The following is a 21,745-nucleotide window of genomic DNA, read 5'->3' as shown; positions in this document are numbered from 1 at the left end:
AATATGAATGACCTCTGACCTCTAGGCATTAAGCTGCGTGAGGCCAATCAGCAGCAGCATGTTAACATATGAATGACCTCTGACCTCTGACCTCAAGCTGCGTGAGGCCAATCAGCAGCAGCATGTTAACATATGAATGACCTCTGACCTCTAGGCATTAAGCTGCGTGAGGCCAATCAGCAGCAGCATGTTAACATATGAATGACCTCTGACCTCTAGGCATTAAGCTGCGTGAGGCCAATCAGCAGCAGCATGTTAACATATGAATGACCTCTGACCTCTAGGCATTAAGCTGCGTGAGGCCAATCAGCAGCAGCATGTTAACATATGAATGACCTCTGACCTCTAGGCATTAAGCTGCGTGAGGCCAATCAGCAGCAGCAGTTCAACAGGAACGTGGAGGACATTGAGCTGTGGCTGTACGAGGTCGAAGGTCACCTGGCCTCAGACGACTACGGTAAAGACCTGACCAGCGTCCAGAACCTGCAGAAGAAACACGCCCTGCTGGAGGCTGACGTAGCCGCTCACCAGGTACCTACACCCTAACTACACCTAACTACACCCTAACTACACCCAACTACACCCAACTACACCCTAACTACACCCAACTACACCTAACTACACCCAACTACACCCTAATTACACCCAACTACACCTAACTACACCCTAACTACACCCTAACTACACCCAACTACACCCAACTACACCTAACTACACCCCAACTACACCTAACTACACACTAACTACACCTAACTACACCCTAACTACACCCAACTACACCCAACTACACCTAACTACTCATACCTACACCCTAACTACACCCAACTACACCCAACTACACCCTAACTACACCCTAACTACACCCAACTACACCCAACTACACCCAACTACACCCAACTACACCCTAACTACACCCTAACTACACCCAACTACACCCAACTACACCCAACTACACCCTAACTACACCCAACTACACCCAACTACACCCTAACTACACCCAACTACACCCTAATTACACCCTAACTACACCCTAACTACACCCTAATTACACCCTAACTACACCCAACTACACCCTAACTACACCCAACTACACCCTAATTACACCCTAACTACACCCTAACTACACCCAACTACACCCAACTACACCCAACTACACCCAACTACACCCTAACTACACCCAACTACACCCTAACTACACCCTAACTACACCCAACTACACCCTAACTACACCCTAATTACACCCTAACTACACCCTAACTACACCCTAACTACACCCAACTACTCATACCTACACCCTAACTACACCCTAACTACACCCTAACTACACCCAACTACTCATACCTACACCCTAACTACACCCTAACTACACCCTAACTACACCCTAACTACACCCAACTACACCCTAATTACACCCAACTACACCTAACTACACCTAACTACACCCAACTACTCCCTACTACACCCAACTACACCCTAACTACACCCTAACTACACCCAACTACACCCTAACTACACCCTAACTACACCCTAACTACACCCAACTACACCTAACTACTCGTAACTACACCCAACTACACCCTAACTACACCCTAACTACACCTAACTACACCCTAACTACACCTAACTACACCTAACTACTCCTACCTACACCCTAACTACACCTAACTACACCCAACTACACCCAACTACACCCAACTACACCTAACTACACCTAACTACACCTAACTACACCTAGCTACACCCTAACTACACCTAACTACACCTAACTACTCCTACCTACACCCTACCTACACCTAACTACACCTACCTACACCTAACTACACCCTAACTACACCCTAACTACACCCTAACTACACCCTAACTACACCCTAACTACTCCTACCTACACCCTAACTACACCTAACTACACCTACCTACACCTACTTACACCCTAACTACACCCAACTACACCCACCTACACCTAACTACACCCTAACTACACCCTAACTACACCAACTACACTAACTACACCCACCCAAACTACACCCTAACTACACCTAACTACACCCAACTACACCCCAACTACACCTAACTACACCCAACTATTTTATGTTTATTAAAGAGCTGGAGAGACATGGAGACCACTGTTACTGAACAAACACTCTATAGTAATGATTACTATCACAATATAGAGCTATTTAACACTGTTACTGAACAAACACTCTATAGTAATGATAACTATCACAATATAGAGCTATTTAACACTGTTACTGAACAAACACTCTATAGCAATGATAACTATCACAATATAGATCTATTTAACACTGTTACTGAACAAACACTCTATAGTAATGATTACTATCACAATATAGAGCTAGTTAACACTGTTACTGAACAAACACTCTATAGTAATGATTACTATCACAATATAGATCTATTTAACACTGTTACTGAACAAACACTCTATAGTAATGATTACTATCACAATATAGAGCTATTTAACACTGTTACTGAACAAACACTCTATAGCAATGATAACTATCACAATATAGATCTATTTAACACTGTTACTGAACAAACACTCTATAGTAATGATTACTATCACAATATAGAGCTATTTAACACTGTTACTGAACAAACACTCTATAGTAATGATTACTATCACAATATAGAGCTATTTAACACTGTTACTGAACAAACACTCTATAGCAATGATAACTATCACAATATAGATCTATTTAACACTGTTACTGAACACACACTCTATAGTAATGATTACTATCACAATATAGATCTATTTAACACTGTTACTGAACACACACTCTATAGTAATGATTACTATCACAATATAGAGCTATTTAACACTGTTACTGAACAAACACCCTCTCCCCCCCCTCTCTCTCAGGACCGTATTGACGGCATCACCATCCAGGCACGTCAGTTCCAGGAGGCGGGACACTTTGACGCCGACAACATCAAGAAGAAGCAGGAGGCTCTGGTTCTTCGCTACGAGGCCCTCAGGGAGCCCATGGCCGCACGCAAGCAGAAGCTGTCCGACTCGCTGCGTCTGCAGCAGCTCTTCAGAGACGTGGAGGACGAGGAGACCTGGATCCGAGAGAAGGAGCCCATCGCTGCCTCCACCAACAGAGGTTAGAGCTCCATACATACATCTATGCACCCAGGGTTAGAGGTTAGATCTCCATACATACATATGTATTTATACACCCAGGATTAGGAGTTACAGACCTGTAAGGGTCCATTTGACCTCACTTTAAGATCTCTACTCTCTACTCTAGATATCTTAGCCGATCTACACGCTCACAATGCGACATGTTGTGAGCTTGTAGATCTGCTATTTTCAACCAGTGTTGGGAATAGGGATGATTGTGTTCAAGTGGATCATTTCAAGAACTAGTGGCTGGTTATTGTTTAATAATTATTTGCTCGTGCTGTGTAGGATACAGTGTTACATTGTATTGTGTAGGATACAGTGTTACATTGTATTGTGTAGGATACAGTGTTACATAGTGTTGTTGTCTAGGATACAGTGTTACATTGTATTGTGTAGGATACAGTGAAACATAGTGTTGTTGTGTAGGATACAGTGTTACATTACGTTGTGTAGGATACAGTGTTACATAGTGTTGTTGTGTAGGATACAGTGTTACAAAGTGTTGTGTAGGATACAGTGTTACATTGTATTGTTGTGTAGGATACAGTGTTACATTGTATTGTGTAGGATACAGTGTTACATTGTATTGTTGTGTAGGATACAGTGTTACATTACGTTGTGTAGGATACAGTGTTACATAGTGTTGTTGTGTAGGATACAGTGTTACAAAGTGTTGTGTAGGATACAGTGTTACATTGTATTGTTGTGTAGGATACAGTGTTACAAAGTGTTGTGTAGGATACAGTGTTATAAAGTGTTGTGTAGGATACAGTGTTACAAAGTGTTGTGTAGGATACAGTGTTACAAAGTGTTGTGTAGGATACAGTGTTACAAAGTGTTGTGTAGGATACAGTGAAACATAGTGTTGTGTAGGATACAGTGAAACATAGTGTTGTGTAGGATACCGTGTTACATAGTGTTGTGTAGGATACAGTGTTATAAAGTGTTGTGTAGGATACAGTGTCACATAGTGTTGTGTAGGATACAGTGTTACAAAGTGTTGTGTAGGATACAGTGTTACAAAGTGTTGTGTAGGATACAGTGTTACAAAGTGTTGTGTAGGATACAGTGTTACATAGTGTTGTGTAGGATACAGTGAAACATAGTGTTGTGTAGGATACAGTGAAACATAGTGTTGTGTAGGATACCGTGTTACATAGTGTTGTGTAGGATACAGTGTTATAAAGTGTTGTGTAGGATACAGTGTCACATAGTGTTGTGTAGGATACAGTGTTACAAAGTGTTGTGTAGGATACAGTGTTACAAAGTGTTGTGTAGGATACAGTGTTACAAAGTGTTGTGTAGGATACAGTGTTACATAGTGTTGTGTAGGATACAGTGAAACATAGTGTTGTGTAGGATACAGTGTTACATAGTGTTGTGTAGGATACAGTGTTACAAAGTGTTGTGTAGGATACAGTGTTACAAAGTGTTGTGTAGGATACAGTGTTACAAAGTGTTGTGTAGGATACAGTGTTACATAGTGTTGTGTAGGATACAGTGAAACATAGTGTTGTGTAGGATACAGTGAAACATAGTGTTGTGTAGGATACAGTGAAACATAGTGTTGTGTAGGATACAGTGTTACATAGTGTTGTGTAGGATACAGTGAAACATAGTGTTGTGTAGGATACAGTGTTACATAGTGTTGTGTAGGATACAGTGAAACATAGTGTTGTGTAGGATACAGTGAAACATAGTGTTGTGTAGGATACAGTGTTACATAGTGTTGTGTAGGATACAGTGAAACATAGTGTTGTGTAGGATACTGTGTTACATAGTGTTGTGTAGGATACAGTGAAACATAGTGTTGTGTAGGATACAGTGTTACAAAGTGTTGTGTAGGATACAGTGTTACATAGTGTTGTGTAGGATACAGTGTTACAAAGTGTTGTGTAGGATACAGTGTTATAAAGTGTTGTGTAGGATACAGTGTTACATAGTGTTGTGTAGGATACAGTGTTACAAAGTGTTGTGTAGGATACAGTGTTACATAGTGTTGTGTAGGATACAGTGTTACAAAGTGTTGTGTAGGATACAGTGTTACATAGTGTTGTGTAGGATACAGTGTTATAAAGTGTTGTGTAGGATACAGTGTTACATAGTGTTGTGTAGGATACAGTGTTACAAAGTGTTGTGTAGGATACAGTGTTATAAAGTGTTGTGTAGGATACAGTGTTACATAGTGTTGTGTAGGATACAGTGTTACAAAGTGTTGTGTAGGATACAGTGTTACATAGTGTTGTGTAGGATACAGTGTTACAAAGTGTTGTGTAGGATACAGTGTTACATAGTGTTGTGTAGGATACAGTGTTACAAAGTGTTGTGTAGGATACAGTGTTACATAGTGTTGTGTAGGATACAGTGTTACAAAGTGTTGTGTAGGATACAGTGTTACATAGTGTTGTGTAGGATACAGTGTTATAAAGTGTTGTGTAGGATACAGTGTTACATAGTGTTGTGTAGGATACAGTGAAACATAGTGTTGTGTAGGATACAGTGAAACATAGTGTTGTGTAGGATACTGTGTTACATAGTGTTGTGTAGGATACAGTGTTACAAAGTGTTGTGTAGGATACAGTGTTACATAGTGTTGTGTAGGATACAGTGTTACAAAGTGTTGTGTAGGATACAGTGTTACATAGTGTTGTGTAGGATACAGTGTTACATAGTGTTGTGTAGGATACAGTGTTATAAAGTGTTGTGTAGGATACAGTGTTACATAGTGTTGTGTAGGATACAGTGAAACATAGTGTTGTGTAGGATACAGTGAAACATAGTGTTGTGTAGGATACTGTGTTACATAGTGTTGTGTAGGATACAGTGTTACAAAGTGTTGTGTAGGATACAGTGTTACATAGTGTTGTGTAGGATACAGTGTTACAAAGTGTTGTGTAGGATACAGTGTTACATAGTGTTGTGTAGGATACAGTGTTACAAAGTGTTGTGTAGGATACAGTGTTATAAAGTGTTGTGTAGGATACAGTGTTACATAGTGTTGTGTAGGATACAGTGTTACAAAGTGTTGTGTAGGATACAGTGTTACATAGTGTTGTGTAGGATACAGTGTTATAAAGTGTTGTGTAGGATACAGTGTTACAAAGTGTTGTGTAGGATACAGTGTTACATAGTGTTGTGTAGGATACAGTGTTACATAGTGTTGTGTAGGATACAGTGTTACAAAGTGTTGTGTAGGATACAGTGTTACAAAGTGTTGTGTAGGATACAGTGTTATAAAGTGTTGTGTAGGATACAGTGTTACATAGTGTTGTGTAGGATACAGTGTTACAAAGTGTTGTGTAGGATACAGTGTTACATAGTGTTGTGTAGGATACAGTGTTACATAGTGTTGTGTAGGATACAGTGTTACATAGTGTTGTGTAGGATACAGTGTTACAAAGTGGTGTGTAGGATACAGTGTTACATAGTGTTGTGTAGGATACAGTGTTACAAAGTGTTGTGTAGGATACAGTGTTACATAGTGTTGTGTAGGATACAGTGTTACATAGTGTTGTGTAGGATACAGTGTTACAAAGTGTTGTGTAGGATACAGTGTTACATAGTGTTGTGTAGGATACAGTGTTATAAAGTGTTGTGTAGGATACAGTGTTACAAAGTGTTGTGTAGGATACAGTGTTACAAAGTGGTTACATTGTGTTTCTTGGTGTCTTTCAGGCAAAGATCTGATCGGTGTTCAGAACCTCCTGAAGAAACACCAGGCTCTGCAGGCTGAGATCTCTGGTCATGAGCCTCGCATCAAGGCTGTCAGCCAGAAAGGAGACGCCATGGTGGAGGAAGGTACATCATCATCATCATACATACTTTCTATTCATCCAGAGCAACGAGCACCTCTTTATATTCTTTATCTTCTTTATCTTCTTTATCTTCTATATCTTCTTTATATTCTTTATATTCTGAAATGTCTTAAAAAAAAGAAAAAAACAGAGGACTTGAATGTGATGAGGTGTCTTCTTGTCAGTGAATGGATGGATGGATGCTATAGTACAGAAGTTGAGATGTTTTGTGGTCTTCTCAGGTCACTTTGAATGGATGTTATAGAGGTGTTTTGTGGTCTTCTCAGGTCACTTTGAATGGATGTTATAGAGATGTTTTGTGGTCTTCTCAGGTCACTTTGAATGGATGTTATAGAGGTGTTTTGTGGTCTTCTCAGGTCACTTTGAATGGATGCTATAGAGATGTTTTGTGGTCTTCTCAGGTCACTTTGAATGGATGCTATAGAGATGTTTTGTGGTCTTCTCAGGTCACTTTGAATGGATGTTATAGAGATGTTTTGTGGTCTTCTCAGGTCACTTTGAATGGATGCTATAGAGATGTTTTGTGGTCTTCTCAGGTCACTTTGAATGGATGCTATAGAGGTGTTTTGTGGTCTTCTCAGGTCACTTTGAATGGATGTTATAGAGGTGTTTTGTGGTCTTCTCAGGTCACTTTGAATGGATGTTATAGAGGTGTTTTGTGGTCTTCTCAGGTCACTTTGAATGGATGTTATAGAGGTGTTTTGTGGTCTTCTCAGGTCACTTTGAATGGATGCTATAGAGATGTTTTGTGGTCTTCTCAAGTCACTTTGAATGGATGTTATAGAGGTGTTTTGTGGTCTTCTCAGGTCACTTTGAATGGATGTTATAGAGGTGTTTTGTGGTCTTCTCAGGTCACTTTGAATGGATGTTATAGAGATGTTTTGTGGTCTTCTCAGGTCACTTTGAATGGATGTTATAGAGGTGTTTTGTGGTCTTCTCAGGTCACTTTGAATGGATGCTATAGAGATGTTTTGTGGTCTTCTCAGGTCACTTTGAATGGATGTTATAGAGATGTTTTGTGGTCTTCTCAGGTCACTTTGAATGGATGTTATAGAGATGTTTTGTGGTCTTCTCAGGTCACTTTGAATGGATGTTATAGAGGTGTTTTGTGGTCTTCTCAGGTCACTTTGAATGGATGTTATAGAGGTGTTTTGTGGTCTTCTCAGGTCACTTTGAATGGATGCTATAGAGATGTTTTGTGGTCTTCTCAGGTCACTTTGAATGGATGCTATAGAGGTGTTTTGTGGTCTTCTCAGGTCACTTTGAATGGATGCTATAGAGATGTTTTGTGGTCTTCTCAGGTCACTTTGAATGGATGTTATAGAGATGTTTTGTGGTCTTCTCAGGTCACTTTGAATGGATGCTATAGAGATGTTTTGTGGTCTTCTCAGGTCACTTTGAATGGATGCTATAGAGGTGTTTTGTGGTCTTCTCAGGTCACTTTGAATGGATGCTATAGAGGTGTTTTGTGGTCTTCTCAGGTCACTTTGAATGGATGTTATAGAGGTGTTTTGTGGTCTTCTCAGGTCACTTTGAATGGATGTTATAGAGATGTTTTGTGGTCTTCTCAGGTCACTTTGAATGGATGTTATAGAGGTGTTTTGTGGTCTTCTCAGGTCACTTTGAATGGATGTTATAGAGATGTTTTGTGGTCTTCTCAGGTCACTTTGAATGGATGCTATAGAGATGTTTTGTGGTCTTCTCAGGTCACTTTGAATGGATGTTATAGAGATGTTTTGTGGTCTTCTCAGGTCACTTTGAATGGATGTTATAGAGGTGTTTTGTGGTCTTCTCAGGTCACTTTGAATGGATGTTATAGAGGTGTTTTGTGGTCTTCTCAGGTCACTTTGAATGGATGCTATAGAGATGTTTTGTGGTCTTCTCAGGTCACTTTGAATGGATGCTATAGAGGTGTTTTGTGGTCTTCTCAGGTCACTTTGAATGGATGCTATAGAGATGTTTTGTGGTCTTCTCAGGTCACTTTGAATGGATGTTATAGAGATGTTTTGTGGTCTTCTCAGGTCACTTTGAATGGATGCTATAGAGATGTTTTGTGGTCTTCTCAGGTCACTTTGAATGGATGCTATAGAGGTGTTTTGTGGTCTTCTCAGGTCACTTTGAATGGATGCTATAGAGGTGTTTTGTGGTCTTCTCAGGTCACTTTGAATGGATGCTATAGAGGTGTTTTGTGGTCTTCTCAGGTCACTTTGAATGGATGTTATAGAGGTGTTTTGTGGTCTTCTCAGGTCACTTTGAATGGATGTTATAGAGATGTTTTGTGGTCTTCTCAGGTCACTTTGAATGGATGTTATAGAGGTGTTTTGTGGTCTTCTCAGGTCACTTTGAATGGATGCTATAGAGATGTTTTGTGGTCTTCTCAGGTCACTTTGAATGGATGTTATAGAGGTGTTTTGTGGTCTTCTCAGGTCACTTTGAATGGATGCTATAGAGATGTTTTGTGGTCTTCTCAGGTCACTTTGAATGGATGCTATAGAGGTGTTTTGTGGTCTTCTCAGGTCACTTTGAATGGATGCTATAGAGATGTTTTGTGGTCTTCTCAGGTCACTTTGAATGGATGTTATAGAGATGTTTTGTGGTCTTCTCAGGTCACTTTGAATGGATGCTATAGAGATGTTTTGTGGTCTTCTCAGGTCACTTTGAATGGATGCTATAGAGGTGTTTTGTGGTCTTCTCAGGTCACTTTGAATGGATGCTATAGAGGTGTTTTGTGGTCTTCTCAGGTCACTTTGAATGGATGTTATAGAGGTGTTTTGTGGTCTTCTCAGGTCACTTTGAATGGATGTTATAGAGATGTTTTGTGGTCTTCTCAGGTCACTTTGAATGGATGTTATAGAGGTGTTTTGTGGTCTTCTCAGGTCACTTTGAATGGATGTTATAGAGATGTTTTGTGGTCTTCTCAGGTCACTTTGAATGGATGCTATAGAGATGTTTTGTGGTCTTCTCAGGTCACTTTGAATGGATGTTATAGAGATGTTTTGTGGTCTTCTCAGGTCACTTTGAATGGATGTTATAGAGATGTTTTGTGTTCTTCTCAGGTCACTTTGAATGGATGCTATAGAGGTGTTTTGTGGTCTTCTCAGGTCACTTTGAATGGATGCTATAGAGGTGTTTTGTGGTCTTCTCAGGTCACTTTGAATGGATGTTATAGAGATGTTTTGTGGTCTTCTCAGGTCACTTTGAATGGATGTTATAGAGATGTTTTGTGGTGTTCTCAGGTCACTTTGAATGGATGCTATAGAGATGTTTTGTGGTCTTCTCAGGTCACTTTGAATGGATGCTATAGAGGTGTTTTGTGGTCTTCTCAGGTCACTTTGAATGGATGCTATAGAGGTGTTTTGTGGTCTTCTCAGGTCACTTTGAATGGATGCTATAGAGATGTTTTGTGGTCTTCTCAGGTCACTTTGAATGGATGTTATAGAGATGTTTTGTGGTCTTCTCAGGTCACTTTGAATGGATGCTATAGAGATGTTTTGTGGTCTTCTCAGGTCACTTTGAATGGATGCTATAGAGGTGTTTTGTGGTCTTCTCAGGTCACTTTGAATGGATGCTATAGAGGTGTTTTGTGGTCTTCTCAGGTCACTTTGAATGGATGTTATAGAGGTGTTTTGTGGTCTTCTCAGGTCACTTTGAATGGATGTTATAGAGATGTTTTGTGGTCTTCTCAGGTCACTTTGAATGGATGTTATAGAGGTGTTTTGTGGTCTTCTCAGGTCACTTTGAATGGATGTTATAGAGATGTTTTGTGGTCTTCTCAGGTCACTTTGAATGGATGCTATAGAGATGTTTTGTGGTCTTCTCAGGTCACTTTGAATGGATGTTATAGAGATGTTTTGTGGTCTTCTCAGGTCACTTTGAATGGATGTTATAGAGGTGTTTTGTGGTCTTCTCAGGTCACTTTGAATGGATGCTATAGAGATGTTTTGTGGTCTTCTCAGGTCACTTTGAATGGATGCTATAGAGGTGTTTTGTGGTCTTCTCAGGTCACTTTGAATGGATGCTATAGAGATGTTTTGTGGTCTTCTCAGGTCACTTTGAATGGATGTTATAGAGATGTTTTGTGGTCTTCTCAGGTCACTTTGAATGGATGCTATAGAGATGTTTTGTGGTCTTCTCAGGTCACTTTGAATGGATGCTATAGAGGTGTTTTGTGGTCTTCTCAGGTCACTTTGAATGGATGCTATAGAGGTGTTTTGTGGTCTTCTCAGGTCACTTTGAATGGATGTTATAGAGATGTTTTGTGGTCTTCTCAGGTCACTTTGAATGGATGCTATAGAGATGTTTTGTGGTCTTCTCAGGTCACTTTGAATGGATGCTATAGAGGTGTTTTGTGGTCTTCTCAGGTCACTTTGAATGGATGCTATAGAGGTGTTTTGTGGTCTTCTCAGGTCACTTTGAATGGATGTTATAGAGGTGTTTTGTGGTCTTCTCAGGTCACTTTGAATGGATGTTATAGAGATGTTTTGTGGTCTTCTCAGGTCACTTTGAATGGATGTTATAGAGGTGTTTTGTGGTCTTCTCAGGTCACTTTGAATGGATGCTATAGAGATGTTTTGTGGTCTTCTCAGGTCACTTTGAATGGATGTTATAGAGGTGTTTTGTGGTCTTCTCAGGTCACTTTGAATGGATGCTATAGAGATGTTTTGTGGTCTTCTCAGGTCACTTTGAATGGATGCTATAGAGGTGTTTTGTGGTCTTCTCAGGTCACTTTGAATGGATGCTATAGAGATGTTTTGTGGTCTTCTCAGGTCACTTTGAATGGATGTTATAGAGATGTTTTGTGGTCTTCTCAGGTCACTTTGAATGGATGCTATAGAGATGTTTTGTGGTCTTCTCAGGTCACTTTGAATGGATGCTATAGAGGTGTTTTGTGGTCTTCTCAGGTCACTTTGAATGGATGCTATAGAGGTGTTTTGTGGTCTTCTCAGGTCACTTTGAATGGATGTTATAGAGGTGTTTTGTGGTCTTCTCAGGTCACTTTGAATGGATGTTATAGAGATGTTTTGTGGTCTTCTCAGGTCACTTTGAATGGATGTTATAGAGGTGTTTTGTGGTCTTCTCAGGTCACTTTGAATGGATGTTATAGAGATGTTTTGTGGTCTTCTCAGGTCACTTTGAATGGATGCTATAGAGATGTTTTGTGGTCTTCTCAGGTCACTTTGAATGGATGTTATAGAGATGTTTTGTGGTCTTCTCAGGTCACTTTGAATGGATGTTATAGAGATGTTTTGTGGTCTTCTCAGGTCACTTTGAATGGATGCTATAGAGGTGTTTTGTGGTCTTCTCAGGTCACTTTGAATGGATGCTATAGAGGTGTTTTGTGGTCTTCTCAGGTCACTTTGAATGGATGTTATAGAGATGTTTTGTGGTCTTCTCAGGTCACTTTGAATGGATGTTATAGAGATGTTTTGTGGTGTTCTCAGGTCACTTTGAATGGATGCTATAGAGATGTTTTGTGGTCTTCTCAGGTCACTTTGAATGGATGCTATAGAGGTGTTTTGTGGTCTTCTCAGGTCACTTTGAATGGATGCTATAGAGGTGTTTTGTGGTCTTCTCAGGTCACTTTGAATGGATGTTATAGAGATGTTTTGTGGTCTTCTCAGGTCACTTTGAATGGATGCTATAGAGGTGTTTTGTGGTCTTCTCAGGTCACTTTGAATGGATGTTATAGAGATGTTTTGTGGTCTTCTCAGGTCACTTTGAATGGATGCTATAGAGATGTTTTGTGGTCTTCTCAGGTCACTTTGAATGGATGCTATAGAGATGTTTTGTGGTCTTCTCAAGTCACTTTGAATGGATGTTATAGAGGTGTTTTGTGGTCTTCTCAGGTCACTTTGAATGGATGTTATAGAGGTGTTTTGTGGTCTTCTCAGGTCACTTTGAATGGATGTTATAGAGATGTTTTGTGGTCTTCTCAGGTCACTTTGAATGGATGTTATAGAGGTGTTTTGTGGTCTTCTCAGGTCACTTTGAATGGATGCTATAGAGATGTTTTGTGGTCTTCTCAGGTCACTTTGAATGGATGTTATAGAGATGTTTTGTGGTCTTCTCAGGTCACTTTGAATGGATGTTATAGAGGTGTTTTGTGGTCTTCTCAGGTCACTTTGAATGGATGTTATAGAGGTGTTTTGTGGTCTTCTCAGGTCACTTTGAATGGATGCTATAGAGATGTTTTGTGGTCTTCTCAGGTCACTTTGAATGGATGTTATAGAGATGTTTTGTGGTCTTCTCAGGTCACTTTGAATGGATGCTATAGAGATGTTTTGTGGTCTTCTCAGGTCACTTTGAATGGATGTTATAGAGGTGTTTTGTGGTCTTCTCAGGTCACTTTGAATGGATGTTATAGAGGTGTTTTGTGGTCTTCTCAGGTCACTTTGAATGGATGCTATAGAGATGTTTTGTGGTCTTCTCAGGTCACTTTGAATGGATGCTATAGAGGTGTTTTGTGGTCTTCTCAGGTCACTTTGAATGGATGCTATAGAGATGTTTTGTGGTCTTCTCAGGTCACTTTGAATGGATGTTATAGAGATGTTTTGTGGTCTTCTCAGGTCACTTTGAATGGATGCTATAGAGATGTTTTGTGGTCTTCTCAGGTCACTTTGAATGGATGCTATAGAGGTGTTTTGTGGTCTTCTCAGGTCACTTTGAATGGATGCTATAGAGGTGTTTTGTGGTCTTCTCAGGTCACTTTGAATGGATGTTATAGAGGTGTTTTGTGGTCTTCTCAGGTCACTTTGAATGGATGTTATAGAGATGTTTTGTGGTCTTCTCAGGTCACTTTGAATGGATGTTATAGAGGTGTTTTGTGGTCTTCTCAGGTCACTTTGAATGGATGTTATAGAGATGTTTTGTGGTCTTCTCAGGTCACTTTGAATGGATGCTATAGAGATGTTTTGTGGTCTTCTCAGGTCACTTTGAATGGATGCTATAGAGGTGTTTTGTGGTCTTCTCAGGTCACTTTGAATGGATGTTATAGAGATGTTTTGTGGTCTTCTCAGGTCACTTTGAATGGATGTTATAGAGATGTTTTGTGGTCTTCTCAGGTCACTTTGAATGGATGCTATAGAGATGTTTTGTGGTCTTCTCAGGTCACTTTGAATGGATGTTATAGAGGTGTTTTGTGGTCTTCTCAGGTCACTTTGAATGGATGCTATAGAGGTGTTTTGTGGTCTTCTCAGGTCACTTTGAATGGATGCTATAGAGATGTTTTGTGGTCTTCTCAGGTCACTTTGAATGGATGTTATAGAGATGTTTTGTGGTCTTCTCAGGTCACTTTGAATGGATGTTATAGAGATGTTTTGTGGTCTTCTCAGGTCACTTTGAATGGATGCTATAGAGATGTTTTGTGGTCTTCTCAGGTCACTTTGAATGGATGTTATAGAGATGTTTTGTGGTCTTCTCAGGTCACTTTGAATGGATGTTATAGAGATGTTTTGTGGTCTTCTCAGGTCACTTTGAATGGATGTTATAGAGATGTTTTGTGGTCTTCTCAGGTCACTTTGAATGGATGTTATAGAGATGTTTTGTGGTCTTCTCAGGTCACTTTGAATGGATGTTATAGAGATGTTTTGTGGTCTTCTCAGGTCACTTTGAATGGATGTTATAGAGATGTTTTGTGGTCTTCTCAGGTCACTTTGAATGGATGTTATAGAGATGTTTTGTGGTCTTCTCAGGTCACTTTGAATGGATGTTATAGAGGTGTTTTGTGGTCTTCTCAGGTCACTTTGAATGGATGTTATAGAGGTGTTTTGTGGTCTTCTCAGGTCACTTTGCAGCTGAAGACGTGAAGGCCAAGCTGGGCGAGCTGAACGGCCGTTGGGACACGCTGAAGGCCAAGGCGTCTCAGCGCAGACAGGACCTGGAGGACTCTCTTCAGGCCCAGCAGTACTTCGCCGACGCCAACGAGGCCGAGTCGTGGATGAGGGAGAAGGAGCCCATCGTAGGGAGCCAGGACTACGGCAAAGACGAAGACTCTGCTGAGGTGAACAAACAAACAAGACCTTTCACCCCATGGAGACCTTTCACCCCATGACCTTTCACCCCATGGAGACGTGAAGTCATGGATATGTTTAGTTTTTGTCTCATTCCTAAGACAATAATATGACATCATATTATTGTCTTAAAACTAAACAATATCCATGAATTGAAGAGTCTCCATGAGGTGACTGATACATTAAAAAAAATGGTTTTGGGGGTGAACTGTCCCTTTAACCTCATGGAAAACCTAGTGGGGAAAACATTCAGCCTGACTACAGATCTACAAGATCTACCAATAGCTTAATACTGTGTGTGTGTGTGTGTGTGTGTGTGTGTGTGTGTGTGTGTGTGTGTGTGTGTGTGTGTGTTCCTCAGGCTCTGCTGAAGAAGCACGAGGCTCTGATGTCTGACCTCAGTGCTTATGGCAGCAGCATCCATTCTCTGAAGGAACAGGCCCAGTCCTGCAGGGTGAGATACTCTATTACACTACTCTGATTACATTACATCCTGCAGGGTGAGATACTCTATTACACTACTCTGATTACATTACATCCTGCAGGGTGAGATACTCTATTACACTACTCTGATTACATTACATCCTGCAGGGTGAGATACTCTATTACACTACTCTGATTACATTACATCCTGCAGGGTGAGATACTCTATTACACTACTCTGATTACATTACATCCTGCAGGGTGAGATACTCTATTACACTACTCTGATTACATTACATCCTGCAGGGTGAGATACTCTATTACACTACTCTGATTACATTACATCCTGCAGGGTGAGATACTCTATTACACTACTCTGATTACATTACATCCTGCAGGGTGAGATACTCTATTACACTACTCTCATTACATTACATCCTGCAGGGTGAGATACTCTATTACATTACATTACATCATTACCATAAGCAGCCTGGTAGCTCAGTCGGTAGAGCTCTCTATGGACCACAAGGTCATGGGCTCCATCCCAGGCACCACCAGCCAATTAAACATTAACGTTAGGTTTTATTTTGTGTATTCTGTTCTGTTTGTGGTCATGTATGTATTTAGGGTTAGGACCATACATGTGGTCATGTATGTATTTAGGGTTAGGACCATACATGTGGTCATGTATGTATTTAGGGTTAGGACCATACATGTGGTCATGTATGTATTTAGGGTTAGGACCATACATGTGGTCATGTATGTATTTAGGGTTAGGACCATACATGTGGTCATGTATGTATTTAGGGTTAGGACCATACATGTGGTCATGTATGTATTTAGGGTTAGGACCATACATGTGGTCATGTATGTATTTAGGGTTAGGGACCATACATGTGGTCATGTATGTATTTAGGGTTAGGACCATACATGTGGTCATGTATGTATTTAGGGTTAGGACCATACATGTGGTCATGTATGTATTTAGGGTTAGGACCATACATGTGGTCATGTATGTCATGTATGTCTTGTATTTTAAAATGAAAAAAGCTAATTAAAATATATATTAAAAAATAAAACGTTAGTACAACAAACAATAGAACTGATTTATTTTGTCACACTGACGACGGTCTGGACAGCCCGACACGTTTGTAATCTAAGAGCATAATGATGGAGAAATGAAAGAAACCTTCCCCTTCACTGCACCGTGTCTTCTGCTTCCACGCTCCATTCAGGTCACTACAATGTTAATACATTAACGCTCAACCTCACAATCACACGCTTCACCGTTTAGTGTTTCATTAGCACGAGCGTGGAAAACAACAGCCGTTGTGCTGCTGTGCATCTGCTACACAATAGGCTAGGATCATGATACCAAGGATTCGACAGTGATGTCATCATTATGCAACCCGGAAGTAAAGACACCAAGGATTCGTCAGTCATAGACATATAAAGGTAGACGCCTCCTCTGGCTCTGAAGCGTCGGCATCTCGGACGCACTTCCGCTTCCTCTATGCTTCTGGGGGGAAGCTGGAAACTTCCGTGTGCGTCACAGAAGGGGGCGTTCGGTAGGCCAATCAGAGGCAGGTGGGGCGGGTCTTTTCTTAAGAGGCAGCCGGGCAGCAACTAGTCAGTTAGACGCGCTGTGATTGGCCAGTAGTTAACGTGATGTGATTGGTCAGTAGTCAAACAGCCCCCCGGAAGAGCCTTGTATTGAGAGACCAGTCGTTACAATGAACTGCAGAGGCCAATGAGGTATCTAGGTTTCTATATCTGTGTCGTCAGTCATGTCAGCCATCTGCGTTGCCACGTTGCCAAAAGAACACAAGCACAAAACACAAGAAAATATCAGTGTTGCCACATTTGCGCCAGAAACAAGCAACCACCTTCATGAAAAAAAAATAACAGCCAAAGGGGTCCGCCATGTTCCACGGGGGTCCCAGCACTCCCAGGGGGTCCGCGCACCACCAGGGGGTCCGGACCCCCAGGAAAAAAAAAATATATATATATATATATATTTTTTTTTTACTTTTGCAAATTTTTATCTCACGATTTTGGTACCCCAAAATAAGCGCACCTGCGCTAGAGCCCCGTGCGCGGCTAGCGGACGAGCCCCGTGCGCGGCTAGCGGACGGGCGGCCGGACCTCTAGTTATTATATATTAGAGTCTCACACACACACACACACACACACACACACACACACACACACACACACACACACACACACACACACACACACACACACACACACACACACACACACACAGGTAAACATACAAACCAATATGTGTTAAATGACTGATAATGAAAAGACATTTTTGTACAATAAATTGGCACAGAAAGCGAATGCAATACAACATTAAAATCAATATAGAACAAATCAAAATGCAAATAAAAACAATGTGTGTGGATGGGAGAGACTTATTAAGCTGTTTAACTTTAAGATGTGACATAACATCCTCCACTGTCACATTGTGGTCTTGCTTTTTTCCAACTGTAAAACATATCGGGTCTAGAAGTACAGTGGAGACTGCTATGCTGTAGCTAAACCATTAAACCTGTGTGTGTGTGTGTGTGTGTGTGTGTGTGTGTGTGTGTGTGTGTGTGTGTGTGTGTGTGTGTGTGTGTGTGTGTGTGTGTGTGTGTGTGTGTGTGTGTGTGTGTGTGTGTGTGTGTGTGTGTGTGTGTGTGTGTGTGTTCTGCTCCACAGCAACAAGTGGCTCCTACAGACGATGAGACGGGTAAAGAGCTGGTCCTGGCTCTGTACGACTACCAGGAGAAAAGTCCTAGAGAGGTCACCATGAAGAAGGGAGACATCCTCACCCTGCTCAACAGCACCAACAAGGTGACGTCCACAGCTCTGCTTTCATACAGGCTAATATAAAGCGACCCCTGCTTTCTTTTTTAAGCTCCTGTTTTCCCTTAATAGAGTAAATCATCTTTTAGTAGTGACTAAATAAACAATGTTTCCTGTAGGACTAAATAAACAGTGTTTCCTGTGCTGTAGGACTAAATAAACAGTGTTTCCTGTGCTGTAGGACTAAATAAACAGTGTTTCCTGTGCTGTAGGACTAAATAAACAGTGTTTCCTGTGCTGTAGGACTAAATAAACAGTGTTTCCTGTGCTGTAGGACTAAATAAACAGTGTTTCCTGTAGGACTAAATAAACAGTGTTTCCTGTGCTGTAGGACTAAATAAACAGTGTTTCCTGTGCTGTAGGACTAAATAAACAGTGTTTCCTGTGCTGTAGGACTAAATAAACAGTGTTTCCTGTGCTGTAGGACTGGTGGAAGGTTGAGGTGAATGACCGGCAGGGCTTTGTTCCCGCGGCCTACGTGAAGAAGCTGGATCCCACACAGTCGTCCTCCAGAGAGAACCTTCTAGACGAGCAGGGAAGCATCGGCCTGCGGCAGGACCAGATAGAGAACCAGTAAGAACCCTTTGTTTATACAGAACCAGTAAGAACCCTTTGTTTATACAGAACCAGTAAGAACCCTTTGTTTATACAGAACCAGTAAGAACCCTTTGTTTATACAGAACCAGTAAGAACCCTTTGTTTATACAGAACCAGTAAGAACCATCTGTTTATACAGAACCAGTAAGAACCCTTTGTTTATACAGAACCAGTAAGAACCCTTTGTTTATACAGAACCAGTAAGAACCCTTTGTTTATACAGAACCAGTAAGAACCCTCTGTTTATACAGAACCAGATAGAGAACCATCTGTTTATACAGAACCAGTAAGAACCATCTGTTTATACAGAACCAGTAAGAACCCTCTGTTTATACAGAACCAGATAGAGAACCATCTGTTTATACAGAACCAGTAAGAACCCTTTGTTTATACAGAACCAGTAAGAACCATCTGTTTATACAGAACCAGTAAGAACCATCTGTTTATACAGAACCAGTAAGAACCATCTGTTTATACAGAACCAGATAGAGAACCATCTGTTTATACAGAACCAGTAAGAACCCTCTGTTTATACAGAACCAGTAAGAACCCTCTGTTTATACAGAACCAGTAAGAACCATCTGTTTATACAGAACCAGTAAGAACCCTCTGTTTATACAGAACCAGTAAGAACCCTCTGTTTATACAGAACCAGTAAGAACCATCTGTTTATACAGAACCAGATAGAGAACCATCTGTTTATACAGAACCAGATACAGAACCAGTAAGAACCCTCTGTTTATACAGAACCAGTAAGAACCATCTGTTTATACAGAACCAGATAGAGAACCATCTGTTTATACAGAACCAGTAAGAACCATCTGTTTATACAGAACCAGATAGAGAACCATCTGTTTATACAGAACCAGTAAGAACCCTCTGTTTATACAGAACCAGTAAGAACCATCTGTTTATACAGAACCAGTAAGAACCATCTGTTTATACAGAACCAGTAAGAACCATCTGTTTATACAGAACCAGTAAGAACCATCTGTTTATACAGAACCAGTAAGAACCCTTTGTTTATACAGAACCAGTAAGAACCATCTGTTTATACAGAACCAGATAGAGAACCATCTGTTTATACAGAACCAGTAAGAACCCTCTGTTTATACAGAACCAGTAAGAACCCTCTGTTTATACAGAACCAGTAAGAACCATCTGTTTATACAGAACCAGTAAGAACCATCTGTTTATACAGAACCAGTAAGAACCCTCTGTTTATACAGAACCAGTAAGAACCATCTGTTTATACAGAACCAGATAGAGAACCATCTGTTTATACAGAACCAGATACAGAACCAGTAAGAACCCTCTGTTTATACAGAACCAGTAAGAACCATCTGTTTATACAGAACCAGATAGAGAACCATCTGTTTATACAGAACCAGTAAGAACCATCTGTTTATACAGAACCAGATAGAGAACCATCTGTTTATACAGAACCAGTAAGAACCCTCTGTTTATACAGAACCAGTAAGAACCATCTGTTTATACAGAACCAGTAAGAACCATCTGTTTATACAGAACCAGTAAGAACCATCTGTTTATACAGAACCAGTAAGAACCATCTGTTTATACAGAACCAGATAGAGAACCATCTGTTTATACAGAACCAGTAAGAACCCTTTGTTTATACAGAACCAGTAAGAACCCTCTGTTTATACAGAACCAGATAGAGAACCATCTGTTTATACAGAACCAGATAGAGAACCATCTGTTTATACAGAACCAGTAAGAACCCTTTGTTTATACAGAACCAGTAAGAACCCTCTGTTTATACAGAACCAGATAGAGAACCATCTGTTTATACAGAACCAGATAGAGAACCATCTGTTTATACAGAACCAGTAAGAACCATCTGTTTATACAGAACCAGATAGAGAACCATCTGTTTATACAGAACCAGTAAGAACCATCTGTTTATACAGAACCAGATAGAGAACCAGTAAGAACCCTCTGTTTATACATGATAGAGAACCATCTGTTTATACAGAACCAGTAAGAAGCAGTAAGAACCAGTTCCACCCCCCACGGCTCGCAGTGCTATAACTCTTTCTAATGCTCTTCCTTAACTCATTCAGTGCCACTGGACGTCTAAAACGTAAAAAAACAACAACATTTTTTTTTGTAAAAAAATGTTCAGAACCCAAGATATGATGATTTGAAAATGTTCTGCTCCATTCACTTCTTGTTTAACTTCTTACTGAAAAAGGCTGTATCTCGGCTCCTAAGCACCTAAGCCAATGAATTTTGGCCAGTGGCACTGAATGAGTTAAGATGACCCCTATTTAACCCTTTAAAGCCTGACTCATACTCCATCCAAACCTGTTGTAAGAAGGTTATTATAGTTTAGTACTTTGCAGCGTTTTAAATCAAATCTGAAGACATATTAATCTGAAGACATATTACATATCCACCCCAAATACTAGGTTTACAAATAAATACTAAAATAAACTCCTAAAAATAAAGTTCGGAAACTTTCTTTCGGAATTGAAGCTCAAAACAAGAGGGGGGGGGGGGGGTCACTCATCATTCGTACCAAAACACAGAAGACAGTTGACTGGCAGTCAATGACTGGCTGGTGGCTGCTATTTATATGTTATCAAATATATCTCTCTATATAACATGTGATCTATCCTCTCTCTCTCTCTCTATATAACATGTGATCTATCCTCTCTCTCTCTCTATAACATGTGATCTATCCTCTCTCTCTCTCTATATAACATGTGATCTATCCTCTCTCTCTCTCTATAACATGTGATCTATCCTCTCTCTCTCTCTATATATAACATGTGATCTATCCTCTCTCTCTATATAACATGTGATCTATCCTCTCTCTCTCTCTCTATATAACATGTGATCTATCCTCTCTCTCTCTCTATATATAA

At 40.4% G+C, this 21,745-nt stretch overlaps 1 protein-coding gene across 7 annotated transcripts in view; it reads left to right on the top strand.

The window, feature by feature from the left end:
• The window catches only part of sptan1 (spectrin alpha, non-erythrocytic 1), a 146,380-nt gene that overhangs the window by 57,793 nt on the left and 66,842 nt on the right, over positions 1 to 21,745 (top strand). For all 7 annotated transcript variants that reach the window (XM_080418798.1, XM_080418796.1, XM_080418797.1 and 4 more), the window contains 7 exons: positions 350 to 531; positions 2,885 to 3,128; positions 6,827 to 6,949; positions 14,748 to 14,965; positions 15,337 to 15,429; positions 18,111 to 18,245; positions 18,682 to 18,830. In XM_080418798.1, coding sequence (XP_080274924.1) covers positions 350 to 531; positions 2,885 to 3,128; positions 6,827 to 6,949; positions 14,748 to 14,965; positions 15,337 to 15,429; positions 18,111 to 18,245; positions 18,682 to 18,830 — 1,144 coding nt within the window. The remainder of the gene's footprint in view (positions 1 to 349; positions 532 to 2,884; positions 3,129 to 6,826; positions 6,950 to 14,747; positions 14,966 to 15,336; positions 15,430 to 18,110; positions 18,246 to 18,681; positions 18,831 to 21,745) is intronic.

Source organism: Gymnoscopelus braueri, assembly GCF_963280865.1.
Source record: "Gymnoscopelus braueri genome assembly, chromosome: 22".
In the NCBI taxonomy this organism is placed as follows: domain Eukaryota; kingdom Metazoa; phylum Chordata; class Actinopteri; order Myctophiformes; family Myctophidae; genus Gymnoscopelus; species Gymnoscopelus braueri.
This window is presented reverse-complemented; position numbering and strand designations above follow the sequence as displayed.